Source organism: Anser anser (genome assembly GCF_964211835.1).
Source record: "Anser anser genome assembly, chromosome: 12".
In the NCBI taxonomy this organism is placed as follows: Eukaryota; Metazoa; Chordata; class Aves; order Anseriformes; family Anatidae; genus Anser; species Anser anser.
The window spans coordinates 18,662,528-18,678,986 of NC_139733.1; the positions used below are offsets into that span (position 1 = coordinate 18,662,528).

The 16,459-nt window shown below is 38.5% G+C and overlaps 1 protein-coding gene across 1 annotated transcript; it reads right to left on the minus strand.

Annotated features, from left to right (window-relative positions):
* Nucleotides 1-283: 283 nt before the first annotated feature.
* TMF1 (TATA element modulatory factor 1) lies at nucleotides 284-16,407 on the minus strand. Its single transcript, XM_083795197.1, has 17 exons — nucleotides 16,148-16,407; nucleotides 13,556-14,787; nucleotides 12,007-12,110; nucleotides 11,031-11,157; nucleotides 10,661-10,766; nucleotides 9,884-10,026; nucleotides 9,177-9,343; nucleotides 8,850-9,006; nucleotides 8,274-8,366; nucleotides 7,939-8,095; nucleotides 7,319-7,511; nucleotides 6,946-7,015; nucleotides 6,775-6,867; nucleotides 5,599-5,709; nucleotides 4,817-4,963; nucleotides 4,219-4,344; nucleotides 284-3,391 (listed from the first exon to the last, which is right to left on the minus strand). Exons 1-17 carry the CDS (start codon nucleotides 16,287-16,289, stop codon nucleotides 3,248-3,250), a joined length of 3,312 nt encoding a protein of 1,103 aa, XP_083651323.1. The 5' UTR covers nucleotides 16,290-16,407; the 3' UTR covers nucleotides 284-3,247.
* Between the last annotated feature and the right edge of the window lie 52 nt (nucleotides 16,408-16,459).

A 16,459-nucleotide genomic window follows, 5' to 3' on the forward strand; every position in this document is an offset into this window, starting at 1 on the left:
CACTCGAATTAAAGGAAATTTAGTCCGAATTCCGCATGATCTTTAATCCCGTTACCGCTGTGAATTTATAAATAAGCGCGGCTCTTGTACCTAAATACGCATGACGCCACACGATTAACCGAGGGGCGTAGCTCTAGTTAAATCCAGAGCACCTGGGATGTAGCTGACAGCCCTTTCTAACCTCAGCGTTTCCCTTTCATACCACTACGTTCATACATACCCACCAAGACGAAAAACCTACAAAAAACGTTTTACGTCTCTGTCAATGAGAATCAGAGCACACTCTTGGCGTAAAATTTTATTTTACCCTGACCCGTGCTTTTTACAGTTTATACACATTTTACAATTAGAAACCAAGAGTTCCATTTTCACCGCGTGATAAACCATGTTGTTTCAAGGATCTTTATAGCCCTTAGCAAAACATACATAAAGTGTAACAAAGTTGTAACAGGAAAAAAAAATAACAGAACCAACCCTTGCTCTGATGAATGGATACCTAGGATTTTTAACATTTGCTCCTTTGTTCATAAAGGATGCAACACCATGCCCAGGGAAACCTGTACCAGTGTAGCCTGTACCTCATCCAAAACCACCCACGTGAACAGAGGCCTTTCCGTTATCTACCAAGGATGAGAAAGGAACAGTATACTTTGAGGAAGCTTTCACACAACATTTCTTTGTACTTGCCTAGGCAGTGAGAATGAGGTGTAAATTAGTCGCTTCCCCAAGAAATAGTTTTAAAAGTAACAAATTTAAATGGAAGTGGATGTCAGTATTCTGACCTAAATTCTTTCCTTTTGCATGTTATTTTCTAGGCAGTCTGTCATAGCAATGAACTTCATGTGTCCCAGTACACATTAATCTTAACATTTCCTCAAAACAAGCTGAAAAGAACTATGTCAAAGATGATCAAAACAGAATACTTGGAAGTCTACGTTACCACCTTCCAACAGCTACTTGGTTTTCTAAGGCTCTGACGATTAAGACAGTAGGCCGCTCCTCACGTGATACTAAAGGTTGCACTGAAGGGGGATAAAAGAATCCAAAAATAGTCAGTACAGGTATTTGAATCTAATTTTGGAAATTTTACAAATCTAATACTCTGACAAGGTTTTATATCTAAAACAGTTAATGCTGACTGCATGTTAAAATTTCACATTTAGCCAAGCTCTTCCTGAAAACCAAGATAGTCTGAAACACACTCAAACCTGGACCTGTGCCAGCCCTTAAGAAGCATCTACTCACACATTACAAAGGAAATGTTACCTTCAAAAACATCATCAGTAATAAGTCCAAATAAAAATTAAAGATTTTTTTTAGTGCTCCATTTGTCTACCAAGAATGTTTAAAAAAAAAAAGTGAAAGTATTGATTCACTGCAGTAGAAAACAGATGAATAAAATTTCTAAACATTAATCTTCATGAAACAGGTTTGTTTTGTTGGGTTTTGTTTTTCAAGAAATGGATGAGCTTCTAACAGGTGCACATCATAATTCTGACTTAATATGCCACAAGTCAGTAAGTTCAGACAAATGTTTTTAGGGTGTTCGTTTTTTTTTTCCTCTTAAAGCACACCAAGCACACTTCAATATGATGGCAAGGTTTTAAATTGTTAACAAAATGGTTTGACCTTGGTTTCCAAAACTGAAACTAAGACAGTAAGAGGGTAGATTCTGCCCACCACCACCAAAAAAAAAAAAAAAAGCAGTCCTTTATTTAGGGAAGTTAAAATTTCTGTGACGGATGGGGAGTTAAGGTAATTTTTAGTGTTCTTGCTCTATTGATTTATTGAAATCCTCAGAATATGTCTGAATGTCACACTGCACTAGGTTGTTCCACAAACTTACCCTCGCTTGTGTAAATCCAGTGACTTAACTGTTCTCCTAATAAGGAATAAATCTTTCACAGGCAGATGAGTTATATTACTGAGAGGCTTTTCTCCAAAAGCAGCTTCTCATCACTCACGTCCTTCGTCTTTCTGTCCACTGAACACACAAGCAGGAACAGAGCTCTCTAACGCAAGTTACAATGCAAACAGATGCAAACGAAACCCCTCGCTGTGGAGGCAATAGCATGATAGGCAAAGAATTTAAACTGCAGAGTATTTCACATGAGTGCCTATCGCAGCCACAATTCTGAGATAAAGTGAAATATTTGCTGTCTGGAATGCAGAGGAAGATGCAAGCTTCTTCCCCCGTTTCTCAGCATTCCCAAGAGTCCAATTCAAAAGTTTCCTCTGACATGACCCAAAACGCAGCTAAATGTCAAGCCACGTGGATGCTATTTAACCAATACTTTACTTAAAGAACAGCATGAGAAATACTTTGCAGCCACTGGAGACTTGCTTGAAAACTATATTAAGCCACAGCACAGTTTTGCAAAAGTCTAAACCTTGTTATTTATATACAGGGAACGATTACATGAGAGCAGCAATTATTTCATTAAAATATTTTTCAGCATTCTTCTGAACTGTTTTAGCTACTGTTAAAAGTCAGCATCCAACCCTAGAGCAAATATTGAATACTTTGTATTTTTGATGTTATTTAACCACATTTAGAATTACAAGCAGAGCAGCTGTCTAGACAGCTCATGAGATACAACACAAGCAATAGACAGATGAAACTTTATAAATTACAATTTCATCTTAAGTGTCACGCTCTGCTTTAGAGGACTTTGAAAAAACTGAATTTGGATGACTATTTTACACTATAGAACTATTGTCCTATCACGTTCAGACACTGCAAGTACAAATATAAGATTTTCCTTTCATAAAAATATCCACCAATTATGTTTCAGACAGCAAGCCACTACTATGTTGTTATTAAAAGTTAGCCAGTGAGATTTTAGAAAAACTCGTATTACGAACATGTTTAGAAAGACTTCTAATATCATTTTTCATGGGTATGCAAAGTTTACAAATGAAGGGCTGCTTTAGTAAAACTCATACCTTCTAGTGCTGTCTCAGGAGGTCATGATCATCTTTCTCGCTACTGTTTACCAGTAAAATGGTCCATTGTTTAGTAAAAACTTAAATACAGAGATGACTATAAAAAATTTAAATATTGCACAAATAATTTAACTGCCGACAGTACAAGACACTTAAAGCATTGATTTTTTTAACATATGAACTTATTATATAGACATTTTCTATCATACAGTTATTTTTTTTTTACAAGACATTTAAATTCAGCATTTACATAAACAATTATCTATACAATCTGTTACAATATTAAGAGTTCCAGCAGGAGTTAATTTTGTCTTTGCTTTAAAAGTTCATCTATCTGAGTCTTGTACATGTTTTTCACATCCTCCAGATCTAATCGTAGTTCTTCAGCTTCCTCCGCTTTCTCTCCGTACATCTGAAGAATTGTATTGTATCTTTGATCCAAGTCCTGCAATAACGGAGTTTGTTATTTGACCATCTTTCAACTCTAAAAGTTGCTGCTAGGACAGTGTTTTTACACTACTATGGAAAACAATCATAGTGTTAGTTTATCAAAGTGTAAGTATTTTACAATGACAATGACAGTGAACTCTTTAAAAAGACTCTGACTGTCTGAATACGGCTAGATTTATTCTCCAGATACAAGAGGAAGAGACTCCAAAGACAAAAATTCTTGACAATAAAGAATTACTGCTGGCTACAGAGGAACTCTGAAAGCACTTTGAAGTTCAGTTGCCACACACATTAAAAAATAGTTAGCAAATTACACCTAAGTTTTACTACAGGAAGTACCAGTGCCTGTGAAACATTTCATGGGAAAATTTAAATTGTGTATTTATAGAACAATAATCATTTCCAAAGTTATTCCAAAACTATTTCCCAACTTAAAGTTCTGATATGCTTAGAGGATTAAAATATTTGTCCCATTAACTATATCACTGCCACACACTCACTCAGCCTTAAACTCTCATAATTCCAGGCTGTTTATCAAAACACCCCCTTCACTTAAAGACTAGACTTCAAGAAAGTGTCTTATGCGAAGAAAAAAAATGCTCTCTTCCCAATTTAGCATGCAATTTTATGCACAGCAGACATTTTAACAGCTACATTTTGAAGTGACTACCAGTCATGGAGCAGGGATAACCAGATTCTAATAAATAATAAAAACCAGGTAATTTATGATTAGGAACACATTTAAGTATAACCACAAATGGATAGGGGTATTTAAAAAAAAAAAACAATAACATATCAGATTGACAACACAAATGCACTTACCTTTAACTGTGCACGCAATTTTGGTATTTCCCTCACTTTTTCTTCAAGTTCGTCATTTTGATTTGTTAATTTAACCAATTCTTCTGCCATTATTGATCGAGTTTTTTCAAGGTTCCCAATTTCCAGCTAAGGGAAATACGTTTCACAATTAGAAAAAAGAAAATTTACCTTTTTTATTAAAAAAAAAAGCAAAATATTTTGAAATGGCAATTAAAGCTTTTTCTTATAAGCCAGAATGAAACAGTAATTAAAGCTTTTTCTATAAACCACAAAGAGCATCCCCTGGAAGCACTCTCACTTTCTTCTCACTCAGATCTGATGAGTGTTGTTCCCCACCCCACCGCCCTTCTTCTTCCTCCAGACAGGCAAGTTAAGTTCTTTTGATAGGTGCTTGCCAAAACAAGAGAGGAAGCAATAAATGTTTCTCTTGCTCATCCCTACACACACCTCCAGTGGCTATCCTGGTTAACAGAACAGTCGGTCTGCTCTGAGTGGGACCAAGCGTTTTGAATACAAAATCAATGAAACAAAACTGACTGAATTAATGTTTAAACTTAGAAGTGCTGCATTTCATTATATAATAGAGTAACTACAGTACCTGTAGATGTGAAATCTCTCCTTCTCTTAGTTTTAGCTGCGATTGAAGGTTTTCAATTATACTTGAACCTGCTCCCATCCTTATAGCGTCATAGAGATTACTCCCACTAGTAGCTATTGGCCCAAATGAGTGATCATGAGAATCATCCTACAAACAAAAGGTTAGAGAACCTTAAAACCCAACAAAACAAGTACACACTTTGAAATCCTCCCTCTCCTTAAGTATTATTTTATTTAAGATTTAAAATTACACTGTTACTAGGCAAGCATTTCAATACTTAACATTCACTTTTAAAACAAGAGCTTAAAGTGTGTATTTGCTATCTGAGATAGCTCCTTAGTGGCAAGCTCTCATGTCACACATACAACTATCATTTAACTTGGACATTGATAACCGCATCCATAGGAAAGTGGCAGAAGCAGCAGACTTCATACAGACTGCAACAGTCGATGATATTGTCTAAGGAATGGGCTTGTGCACTAAGCCAGTATTGCTAGTAAAAAAAAGTCATTTTGACTTCTACCAGTGTTATTCAAATTTTCTAGCTGAAATTAGTCACGTGAACTCAGCACCAACGCATATATGCATTAGTCTGTAGTAAAAAATGTCATTTCATGCTGTCTTTCACAGATGCTTTATAGTCAGACATCTCGTAAGCAAGTTTTATAACTTTTTGCCTCACCTAAAACCAGTATACTCTTGAAGAGTCATTTTCAACATTAATAAAGCTTCCTGAAAAGGGAAAAAAAGCCTATCAAAAAGCCAGTATTAGTGATATGTACCTGTGAGAGGAAAGACGTCTGAAGACCTGCCATGTCAACTCCACTTACGGAACTAGAACGCGAAATACTTGGAGTGCTTGAAACTGTTTCAGCTGTAAATGACTTCCGATCCTTAAATAAAACAATAAATAAATTTTAAAAAAAGCACACAAGAAAAACCCCACATCACCACCAGTTAGTTACAGAAAAGAGTTGATAAGATGGTGAAAGATTCTGTAAAAAAAAAAAAAAAAAAGAAAGAAAAAGACTGCCCTTTCCTCTCCCCTCCTATAAAAAACATATGTTAAGTTCAACAATGAAGAATTATTGCGCTACTAATGCTTCTAGCCTACGCTTAACTCTTTAGACTTTTCAGAAAACAAAAGACACAGAAGTTGCAAACTACAGCAAAATAACTTCTCTATCAGTAGCCAAGGGAGATGCAGAGGCAGTTTTGTACGCCCAAACGCATCACAGGAAGGATGACACAATCAGAAGTAGGTCTCTTTCTGGAATGTATGTTAACTTCATTTTTGTTTGTTGTTGTTTTAAAGTTTACAAATTCAACGCTGAGATTTCTCAGGTGACTGACATACCTTCCCAAGAGGCTGACTTCTTTTAAAGGCAGCATCTGAAAGAATACTAGCCTCTGAAGGATAAAGCAGTCAGATTTTAGAACTAGAAGCAGTAAGTAACCAGAATAGAAACACTTTTACTTGAGTATCAACTGCTAATCAGGAGGAACAAAGTCACTGACTCTGGAGGTCCATTTTGTGACTTGTGACTTAAGCTGGAAGGCATGCGGCACATTACACACAACTATGTGAAACCCAGAACAGGAATTCAGGGGAAGCAATGCCAGCAGTATAAGCAAAGAAAACAAGGAGCTTCAGAAGAAGATGGATCCCAAAGCATTAATAAATCAGAAAATTAAAACAATTAGTATCTGTATTTTATCTCTTCTCAGGTTAAATAGAATATTACTTAAGACTCACTTCAGTGAGTTTCACAACAGCATTTATTTCAGTGGAAATAAAAGGCAGGCACGATAAAGAAAAAGAGAAGTTCCCAATGCCTAGGTTCACAATATATACTGCACTGCTGTAAGCCCACTTTGCTGCTTGTTTCAGATTCTAGAAAACTAGTAGAATAGGGATAGTCTCAATAAAATTGAACAGAAACATCAGATTTTGGTACCTTCTCCTTTGCTGCTTCTTGCACAAGAATGGCCTTCTTTCTTTCCTGTTCAACCTTCATTTTCTCCATTTCTAACTGAGTAGCTAGCAGCGTCTACAAAAATGAATACAGGTTGTTAACCCCCTGCCAGCAGAGGTGTCGATAGCAGTTTAAAAAGGAAATAGACAATACCTTTTCTTTCTTTGCATCTTCCAAGGTTTTTGCATATTCATCCTTGAGTCCTTCTAGTTCAACCTCATACCTACATCGAAGAGGTACAGAACATGAGTGCAGAGCTGTGTGGCGTTTAGCTGCCTACCACAGTTACACCACAGCAAATTTTAATACTCACACAGCTTCAAGATTTTAAAATGCTGTGAAAGTGACATGCTTCAGACAATCTTTAGTATGAAACTGAAGATCCTTAACAAGTTTGTAAGCTTTCTTAGGAGCTGTCATCATTTATTTTTTTTTACAGTAGCAACAACACTCAAAAAGATCTTCCAGCTTGCAAAGATTTTCTGCAGATGGTTATGTAATAGATAGCTTACTTCATTTCACTCACCTACTGTTTTCATCTTCCACTTTCTTCAGTTTGTTTCTCTCCACTTCCAGCTGAGCCTGAAGGCGAGTATTTTCTTGCCTTAAAAGACTATTCTGAGACTCAGTAGAAGACATCTGAATTTTATTAGACAGAAGCTCTTCTGTAGCAGCCCGTTCTCTCTCAGCAGCTGCTGCTAGAAGAGTTTGAGATTCACCTAATATTAAATAAAAAAACATGGAATTTACCTTTTAGGCTCACACAGCTATAATGTGATCCAATTATTTATGCATCAAAATGGATTTTTGTCAGTGTTTGAGAGGCAACTTTTTTTTTTTTTAATGATGGTGCACTTTTAGTGTCTCAATGTCCATGCTTCTTTTAGATGTCCTAAGTACATGCATACCATCACACTTCTTACAATCTTATTACACTGTTTTAAAGGGAAACAGAGAATTATCTGTCCAAGAACCCCGACAAAATACCTCACGTATCATTTCCTTACAGGAAAACATTATGTGCTTATCTCTCTCAACCCACTCATATACTCCTTGGGCAAACATCAAGCCCTTTTAATTTACTTTCAGCTACCTCACATCTTCGTCAAGAGTCTCACAGCTCCGTATAAGCTAAAACCATCTTACCAAGTCTGTCAGAAAGGTTCTTTTCCAATTTTTCCCACGAAGAGGTTTGTGCTCCCAGTGTGGCTTGCAGATTTTCTATCTGCCGGAGAAGTGGTCGTGTAGCAGATGTAACACTTTGACTTAGTTCTTGGTTCCGACTTTCTGCTTCCTGGAGTCTCTGAAATCACAAATTAAACATACTAAAGCTTTAAAACAATGTAATGGATCGAAACGCTATCACACTAAATCAGCTAAATACATAGGCTATTTATTAATGACGTGTTAGCTTTTTGTTTTCAGTTTTCAGAAGTTCTCCTTGCAGGTATGGGTTGGCATTGTCTTATTTGCTACAGTACCTGTTGTAGTTCACTGATTTCCTGGCGTAAATAATCTTCTTTTCTCGCTGCCTGCTGTTCTGCACGTTGCAGCGCTAGCCTCAGGTCTGACACCTAAACAAGCAAGGCATTGTCACTAATCTCTTGCCAAACATCACAGTGCCATCTACCCATTGCTACAGTCCTCTCCCATTTTAAAACAATGTCAGATGGGGTACAAGTTAAAGGCTTGAGTTTTGCAAGCACACAAATAGTTATGTAATTTATGTATCACTAAATATTTTGTCCAATTATATTCCTTGAACTTTGCATCATGATTCAACCAATACAGACTTAAATATGCAAACTGTCAAAGCAACTTTATTTAGACATGTAAAATTAGAAGTCTTTTTTTAAAGAAAATTAAATTCTAAAGTTTAGCACAACTACCACTAGAGGCTGAACTCAAGTTTACAGAAAAGAAATCCACTAGGTATTGCTTAGTAGACAGAAATGAGTTCCACCTAATATCGTGTCTGGTTTGTTATGGCAAATGCACACCCCACCCAAGCACATCTGTTCATTCAGTAAGTTCTATTCACCACATTTAAGACTCACCTGAATTGCCAAAGCTTCTTGTTGCTGTCGTGCCTCATCCTGGGCCTTCTCCAGAGCTAACCCAAGCTCTTCCTTTGCCTTCATTTCCCGACTTAGGGCTGCTTCTTGTGCCTCACTGTCCTTTGTAGCATTAGCTTTATGAAGATCTGCAAGTTCCCTGGGGGAGGAAGAAAGGAAAGCCATGCTTTTTGCAGTTTATACAATGCCAACTGTAACTTCACAAATAACTTCGTTATGTATCATTGTAGCATCTTGGAATCATCGCACAAGAAAGAGACATGGAAGCTGATTGTACGGTTCGAGACAGGCACCCAAACATCTGCTTACTTGTACGCACTGTCGAGTGCTGCCTGCACACTTCTGTTCCGTTCCTCAAGGTCTTCCACTTCTGCCTGAAGCTTAGCAAGATCCTTTTCCTGTCTCTCAACAACACTGTTCAGTTGTTTAATATTATCTCGATGCTGCTTCTCAAGGTCCTCCTTGCCATCAAGTACCTATTGGAGGGCAAAAAAGCATCAGATTAATCCCAGCGCATGGGGTGGATCACACCACCTTAAGCAAGGACAATAACAACTGTGGTGACTGATTCAGAATTAAGTTACAAAAAGTGACTGAAGCCATTTAACATCTTGCAAAAGAGAAAGGCAAGAGAAAGGCCATCTCTCCAGAGGAGGGAGCACTTCCTCACCACACAATTTCACATATTTCCTCCTGCTAGATCTTCTGCTTGCAAGTCCTTTATTCAACTCACAAACCAATCAAGAAAACTGCCCAAATTTTGCCGGTATAGTTTTTTCAACTCAAAATAGGCTTTAGTTAGCCTATTATCTGATAACCAGCAACACAAGTGCAAACAAGCAGCTGAAAAAAAGAGGCAACTGCAATTTAAAACTACTGAAATCACATCTCGGTGTTCCAGTAATACGAATTAGAAAAGTCTCCCAGGAAAGAAAAAAAAGCTACCTAGAGCTTCCCCAAAAGGCTACTCTGCAGCCAATCTAAAAAGCTTTTTCAAAAAAAAAGAAAAAACTCACCTGTTTTAAATGCTGCAACTCTTCTTCCAGTTCCTTAATCTTTTTGTTCTGCTTTGTATTAATATTTTCTCTTTCTTTCTCCTTTGCTCTTAATTTCTTAATCATGTTGGAATTGTGTAGCTGCTGTTTGGAAAGCTTTTCTCCTGTGAAGAAAACATACACACAGTTAGCACATATTGCCTGTTATTCTATGAACAGTCTCCATTCACACCTTTCTCTGCCCTCCAGCCCCATGAAAATAATAACCAAACATATAATGAAACATTTACTCATATTTTCATGCAAATTCTTAAGTTTCCAGTCCACCTCAAAATGACCTCACTACAGTAAGCTATATTGAGATAGGATAGTCACTGAAAAGGCTTTGAAAGCAAAAGAAATCATCTTAACAGGAAAAAAAACAAACACATAACGGCCAGTTCATTTAATAACTATAACTTACTTCCAAAGTTAAGAAGTAGTAGGGGAGATACCGTAGAAATGGCTTGAACAATGCTCTGGTCAGATCTTTACCAAACGGAGCACATAGCGCTGTACTGCACAGTGGTTTTATCTCAAGGTATCTTTCAATGCATGTCACAAAAACTATCCCTCCAGCCATCTGCATTTGACTGATGGACCCCGTTGCTCTTCACCATTAACTAAGTAGTTTAAATGTATAGACACGTCTAACATGTTTCAAATAAGGTATTTTTCCCCATATAAGGGAGGCTTTTATGCAAAGACAGTACATTTCAAATTATTCTACAAAGTTTTAATTAAAAAATAAAATCTTACCTTCCTCCATCAATCCTTTGATTTGTTCTTCTTTTTCTTTCAGTAATTCAGCAGTTTCATTAGTATTAAGTCTAGTAGCCAATTCTTCTTTAACAGTCTTTACTTCCTAAAGAATGGAACAAAATACTTGGGACCAAATGTATTTATGGCTAGAGGCACAATTGCACTGATCACCTTCTTCTTTTCCCCTCCCTCTCAAAAGGCTTTTCTTCAAGAACAATTTAGGCTGGAAAGGGACCTCTGGAAGTTACCTGATCCAACCTTGTATTTAAAGTAAAGCTAACTTCCAAGTCAAATCAGATAGCTCAGAGCCTTATTCCATCAAATTTTAAAAACCTCCAAGGATTAGTTTCATTAAAAAGCTGGTTACCTTTTTAGCTGCATCTCTTTCCTTGCATGCAAGCTGGAGCTTCTTTTCAGCATCCGCTATTCGCTGAGCAAACTCCTCTTTAAGAGATGAAATGCTACTGGTCTCTTCTTTCATTCTGAACACTTCACTACATTTAAAATTAACATTTCAGAACAGTTTCATTGTTATGTGACATCCCAAACAGTTTGCAACAGGCTGTCCTAAATGCTTTTAAAACGTGTTTATAATCTTTACACATTTTACCAACAGGTCAAAAAACACATCCATGTTGGAAGTACCAAAGATCTTTATCAACTCAGCAATTTAACAGTGAAAACAGCCAAACTCTAGATTTACCTTAAATGTTTTGCTCCTTAATCAAGTTCTTTCAGAACAACCTCTTAGTCTGTACCATGTACAGGGCAAATGATTAAACTTATTTTTAAGTTAAGATCAATTTAGTCATTAAATAGTATCTTCACATATTATCCATAAATTTATACACCTCATATTTGATCAGTAAATTGGCAAATTTAACTTTTCATTTTTCATTCTAACTGAATTAAACAATTAATTCTGTTTTTTTCCTACAACCAGTCTTCCTACCATGTTTTCACTGCCTCCGTTTTACTCAGCAAATTACTTAGTAAATCAAGCTAATCTATCTGTATCAGAGCAGTCAGTTTCCCTTAATATCAAAACCCAGTCTTATAATAAAGATCTTTCTTAATATTGAAATCTGCCTCTGCACACCTGTTTCCCACCAGCCTTCCCAAAAGAGGTTTTGGCCCCAAGAAATAAAAAAGACTGCATGTGCTGTAATGGTATTTTTATTTCCACATTTCCTAAACAGGGCATATCCTTTGCAACCTTCGCTCTAGTTATAAAACGCACCTGTTTTATCATTTGGTCACAAGTGATAATATTTACATTGTAATACTGTTTGTATTACAGTAAAGTTAGTTACACCAGTGACTGTGTCTATTTTCATACTTACTCTTTTAGGTTATCATAAGCTTCTTCCAGGCGCGCCTTTTCTTTACTAGTACTTAATAACTGTGTTTCTCTCTTCTCCAGCTTCTCTGTTAATGAATCAATCATCTGGAAAACATTTTAACACACAAAGATCAGATGAATGGGACAATTGAAACACGAGAGGGGCAGGCTTCCCCTTCCTCCCCCCTCCTCCAACATTAAAAATTTTAGTTCAAATTCCTAAAAGAATTGAGAAGCTTAAGATAGTGAAGATGACCACATTTCTGCTACGTTAATGTAGAGCTAGGCAATATCTCAACACAAGATACCTGTTTACTAGAGTTTTAACAAAAAAATCCTGCTAAGTACACGACTCAGCTAACCTCCTCAATAAATTCAAGTTATATTCAATTACACAAGTTTTTAAACAGAGCTGATAGCCTATAAAACTATAGCTAACATTAACCATTGAGACTCCCACTGTGCTCCTCATACCACTCTTTACAGAATCACAGAATAATTTACATTTGAAAAGGTCTCTTCTGTGAACTGACAGCATTGGATGAGGAAAGCAAACTTCCAGGCAGAGTCAGGAGATCTTAATACATCATCAAAATTAGCTAATTATCAGATTTTAGAAAGCTAAGCATAGAGGAGTAACACAAACATATATACCAATACAAAGAAATAGAACAGATTTTATAAATGTCACTCAGCATGGCAGTGAAAGACAAAATCTGCTCTGGTCCATTAACAACATTTCCCTTAAACTCTTCAATAAGATTGGAAAATTCTGGTACAGCACTCCATGGAGCTTCCTAAGGAATTTATATTGACATTCTCTACAATTTACACCAAAAAATGTTTTCCTTAAAATACAAATTAGATTGGGGCTTTATGAATTTCCATGAGCAATTGCTTTTCCCTTATTACTGTTAGAAATGCTATCACTACTGCAAACATGCTTACAGAACAAGGCCAAGAGTAGGGCGCACCTATGTCAGATATTATGCAAAAACACTGTCTGAAACAAAATGTGAAAAAAAACAGAGTAAAAGTTGTCAAAGCAGAAGAATTTAAAAACAAGAACAGAGGGACAGGAAGGTGACAGAGGAAACGGAAAAAAATAGTGCACACAAAGCTCCAGCTAAGCCTTCCACCCTCTGGAGCATCCTACTTCTCCACATCTCTAGTTAACTTGTCTATTTAAGCTAGCCATCCAGATTTCTTCATATCTATTCATTATCCATAACGATACCTATCTTCTTCATTAAAATACCTAACGGACCTTTCTTTTTATAAGAGTTTGTACCACACAAAATAACACATCTGACTTATGAAGGCTTCCTGCTTGCTAGCAGTAGTCACAATTCACAGTACTGACAATTGAACTTAAGTGAAACCCCAAATGATTTGCCCAGAAACTGCACCAGTATTCTTCCACTGCAGAATAGCAAAGAATTTTCTACAAGTTAACTCAGCATTAATCAATTCACTCGAGGTGAACCTAATACCTCTGTAATGAGGTGATGGGAATTGCATCCATATTTAAAGGGTGTGCTTGCCGTTACCTTTTTAAGCTCTTGCTTTTCAGAGTCCTCTTCTAGCAGCTTTTCACCAACATCCTGCTGCGGCTCGGTCTCCTCTGTCACAACCTGTTCTTCATCAGTTTGCACAGTAGCAACCAAAACATCTGGCTGCTCGGAATTAACAGGGGTCGCGCTTCTGCCACTCTCTTCCATCTCAGCTTCCTCAGCATGTAACACAGGACCGTCATTTAGATCTTCAGATTTACTTTTCAGGGCGTCAACCGTTTCTGTCTTTGGGGCAGAAGGACTGACAGTGACAGATGCTGAAGTACCAGCCCGGCCCGATTCGTCGTCTGAATTGATCTCACTGACACTCCTACTATCTAACGACTGTACGCTAAACGAATCTATTCTTTCAAAAGCATCCGAGGAGCAGCAGCTCTCGGTCATTTTTTGAAAGTCATCTAAACGATTATAATCCGCGCAGGCAGACGTAGATAAAAGCTGAAATGACGTCTGCATGAGGTGGAGACTGGATTTTGAATCTGCGGCTTCTTGTCTCGAACTTACTGAGCTCTCACTTATTACACTTTCGTGGTCCAAAACCTCAATATCACTAGTCGTGGATGTCCCCGAAGAGAAAGTGCTAATTGGAGGTGATGGCGTATTGCTTTGCCTGTCCTCAGTTTTTTGCTCCTTAGTTTCCAAACCCACGTCTTTTGTACCTGCATTAAGAGACTGTGAAGTGCTATCCAGTACGCCTCCCGTTCCATCCCCCCCTGCGCTGGATTTTTCATTGAGAGCATCTTCAGGTTCTTTCAGATTTAGAGCAGACACCTTTTTGTCAGTAACCTCATCCGTGCTTTCTTCATGCTTGGCACTGAGCACAGAATCCTCTTCTAGTTTCTCCTTGGGAATATCAACGTTTTTCAAGTCCACTAGGCCAGCTACAGAGGAATCCTTCACTTCTGCCTCTGTTGTCACGGGTACTTCCAGCTGACTGGGGTGCTGAGACTCCTGTAAAGCGCTTTTCACCTCCTCTTTGGGTCGCTGTGATTTGGCTGGAGGTTTGGACACCACTGGATTTTTCTGTATATTCTGAACATCCGTTGGAGAGAGAAAGGCACTGAAGAAGTTTTCAGATTCATCTACTACCGTTCTCCTCACTGGCTTGGTGATTGCTGTTGGCGATATTGGCTGATTCTGTGGTTCTGTGTTTGAACTTAAACCCCAGGAAGATGTATCCCATCCTCCGCTTATGAGAGAATTTGTTCCTAAAACGATAAAAAAGAGACATGCCAAGAAAACAATTATTTTTCAGTAACTGTCTCTTTATATGCAACAGTTCATAAAACAACGTTTCCCATATTATATAAAGCAAATATTAACACAAGTGCAAACAGCAACATTTTTGTTTCTACTTCCTGACAAAGCTTGGAACTGATCTTTAAACAAAACAAAAGAAGGGAGAAATGAAGTAATTCAAGGACTTAAGGACACGTTAAACAGTAACTTGCGCAAAGGCATAAAAGAAGCCATACACAAATTATACCAGTAACTCCAAGACAGAATTTCAGAAGGAAAATGGAAAAAAGTGCCTTGGAAGGGGAGAAGAGCCCATGCAGCGTTCCATGGCCTTGCATAAGGGCAAGTCTAAGCCTTTTCAGACACAAAAAGCAAGTGTTGCCTTTGCACAGGAATGCAGCCTCCTGCTTCCTGTAGGGAGAGGAGGCTAGGCAAAACAAGCACCAGAGCTGCAGTTTAGAAGTTACACAGATTAGAAAACAAGGAACTACTACTAGGTCTTAAAACGTATCAGCCAGTAGCACACAGACAAACACTTCACAAGTCATTACAGGAAACAGGGGAAAAAAGCTTTAAGTATTTGTAGGATTTACACTATAAGAGTTTTTGTCCTTTCAGTTTGTGACAGACCTCATATTTTCCTCCCCCAAAAGTCTTAAAATATGCAAAATTGAGTGTAGCTGAGTAACCTAGAAAACACTTCCAATTGTTTTAGCTTTCAATTTTCAGAAACCTCACTCTGCTGCAGATGTACCTAGAATAGCTTCATACCACAAGTACATGAAATTGTACATACAGCTGCAGTAAGGACACTGGTTCTAGAAACCTTACTTTCCTAACTTTTACTTTATTTGTTTTTATCTTTAAGGTACTATTTACAGAAACCAGTTTTTAGCAAGAGGTTGCCTTCCTGCTTGTTCATTTCAAAGCGGCAATTTTGGATTGACCGTTCCTTCAGCTTCTGCGCTGGCACCCCACAGCTACAAGGGAGACAGATCCTCATCTCCAAGCCGTGCCCGTTCTTCCAGCTGCGTGCTCCTTTCAGCGGATGGTGCAGGATCACGACGTCGGTGCCACAAGAAGTGGAAACTTCACTTGGTGCCACCGGCTTTGGGCTTCTGTCCTGCTCCTCCTGTCACAAAGAACCTACGCGTGCCTCGGGAAGAACACCATTCCTACCTTTTTATTCACGGAATAGTTTTTATCACCCATTTTCCTCACATATCTCATTTTCCTTATATTTTATCACCTAAATTCCTCAGTAAAGGGGGAAAAAGATTAAAAAACCCCTCGCAGGGGCTGGGGTGTTCGGCCAGGCCCGCCGCTTACCCTCGCTGTAGTCGGGGATGACGGCGTCGGGCCAGGGGCTCTCCTCGGCCTGGATGTCCAGCACCCGGTCGATGGACTTCTGCGCCTGCGACAGCGCCTGCTTGGCGAAGCTGGACAGCTGCGAGGCGTTGAACCAGCTCATCCTCCGGCCGGAGCAGCGGCCCCGGGCCCTCGGAGCCCCGCTCCCGGGCAGCGGCGGGGCCAGCGGCCTCTGCCTGCGCTGGGCTGGGCTCGGCGCCTGCGCGCCCGCCCGCTCCACGTCGCCAAGGGCCCGGCGCGCAGCCGCCCAGCGGCCGCCATGGCGGGCGGGGA

What these genes read in the sequence shown, in the direction of transcription:
- TMF1 (XM_083795197.1), bottom strand. Translation starts at nt 16,289, where the DNA reads ATGAGCTGGTTCAACGCCTCGCAGCTGTCCAGCTTCGCCAAGCAGGCG. An exon ending in GAGAGATTTCACATCTACAG is followed by an intron (nt 4,345 to 4,816) that starts GTACTGTAGTTA and finishes TATTTCCCTTAG; the next exon opens with CTGGAAATTGGGAACCTTGA. An exon ending in AATTGCGTGCACAGTTAAAG is followed by an intron (nt 3,392 to 4,218) that starts GTAAGTGCATTT and finishes CCGTTATTGCAG; the next exon opens with GACTTGGATCAAAGATACAA.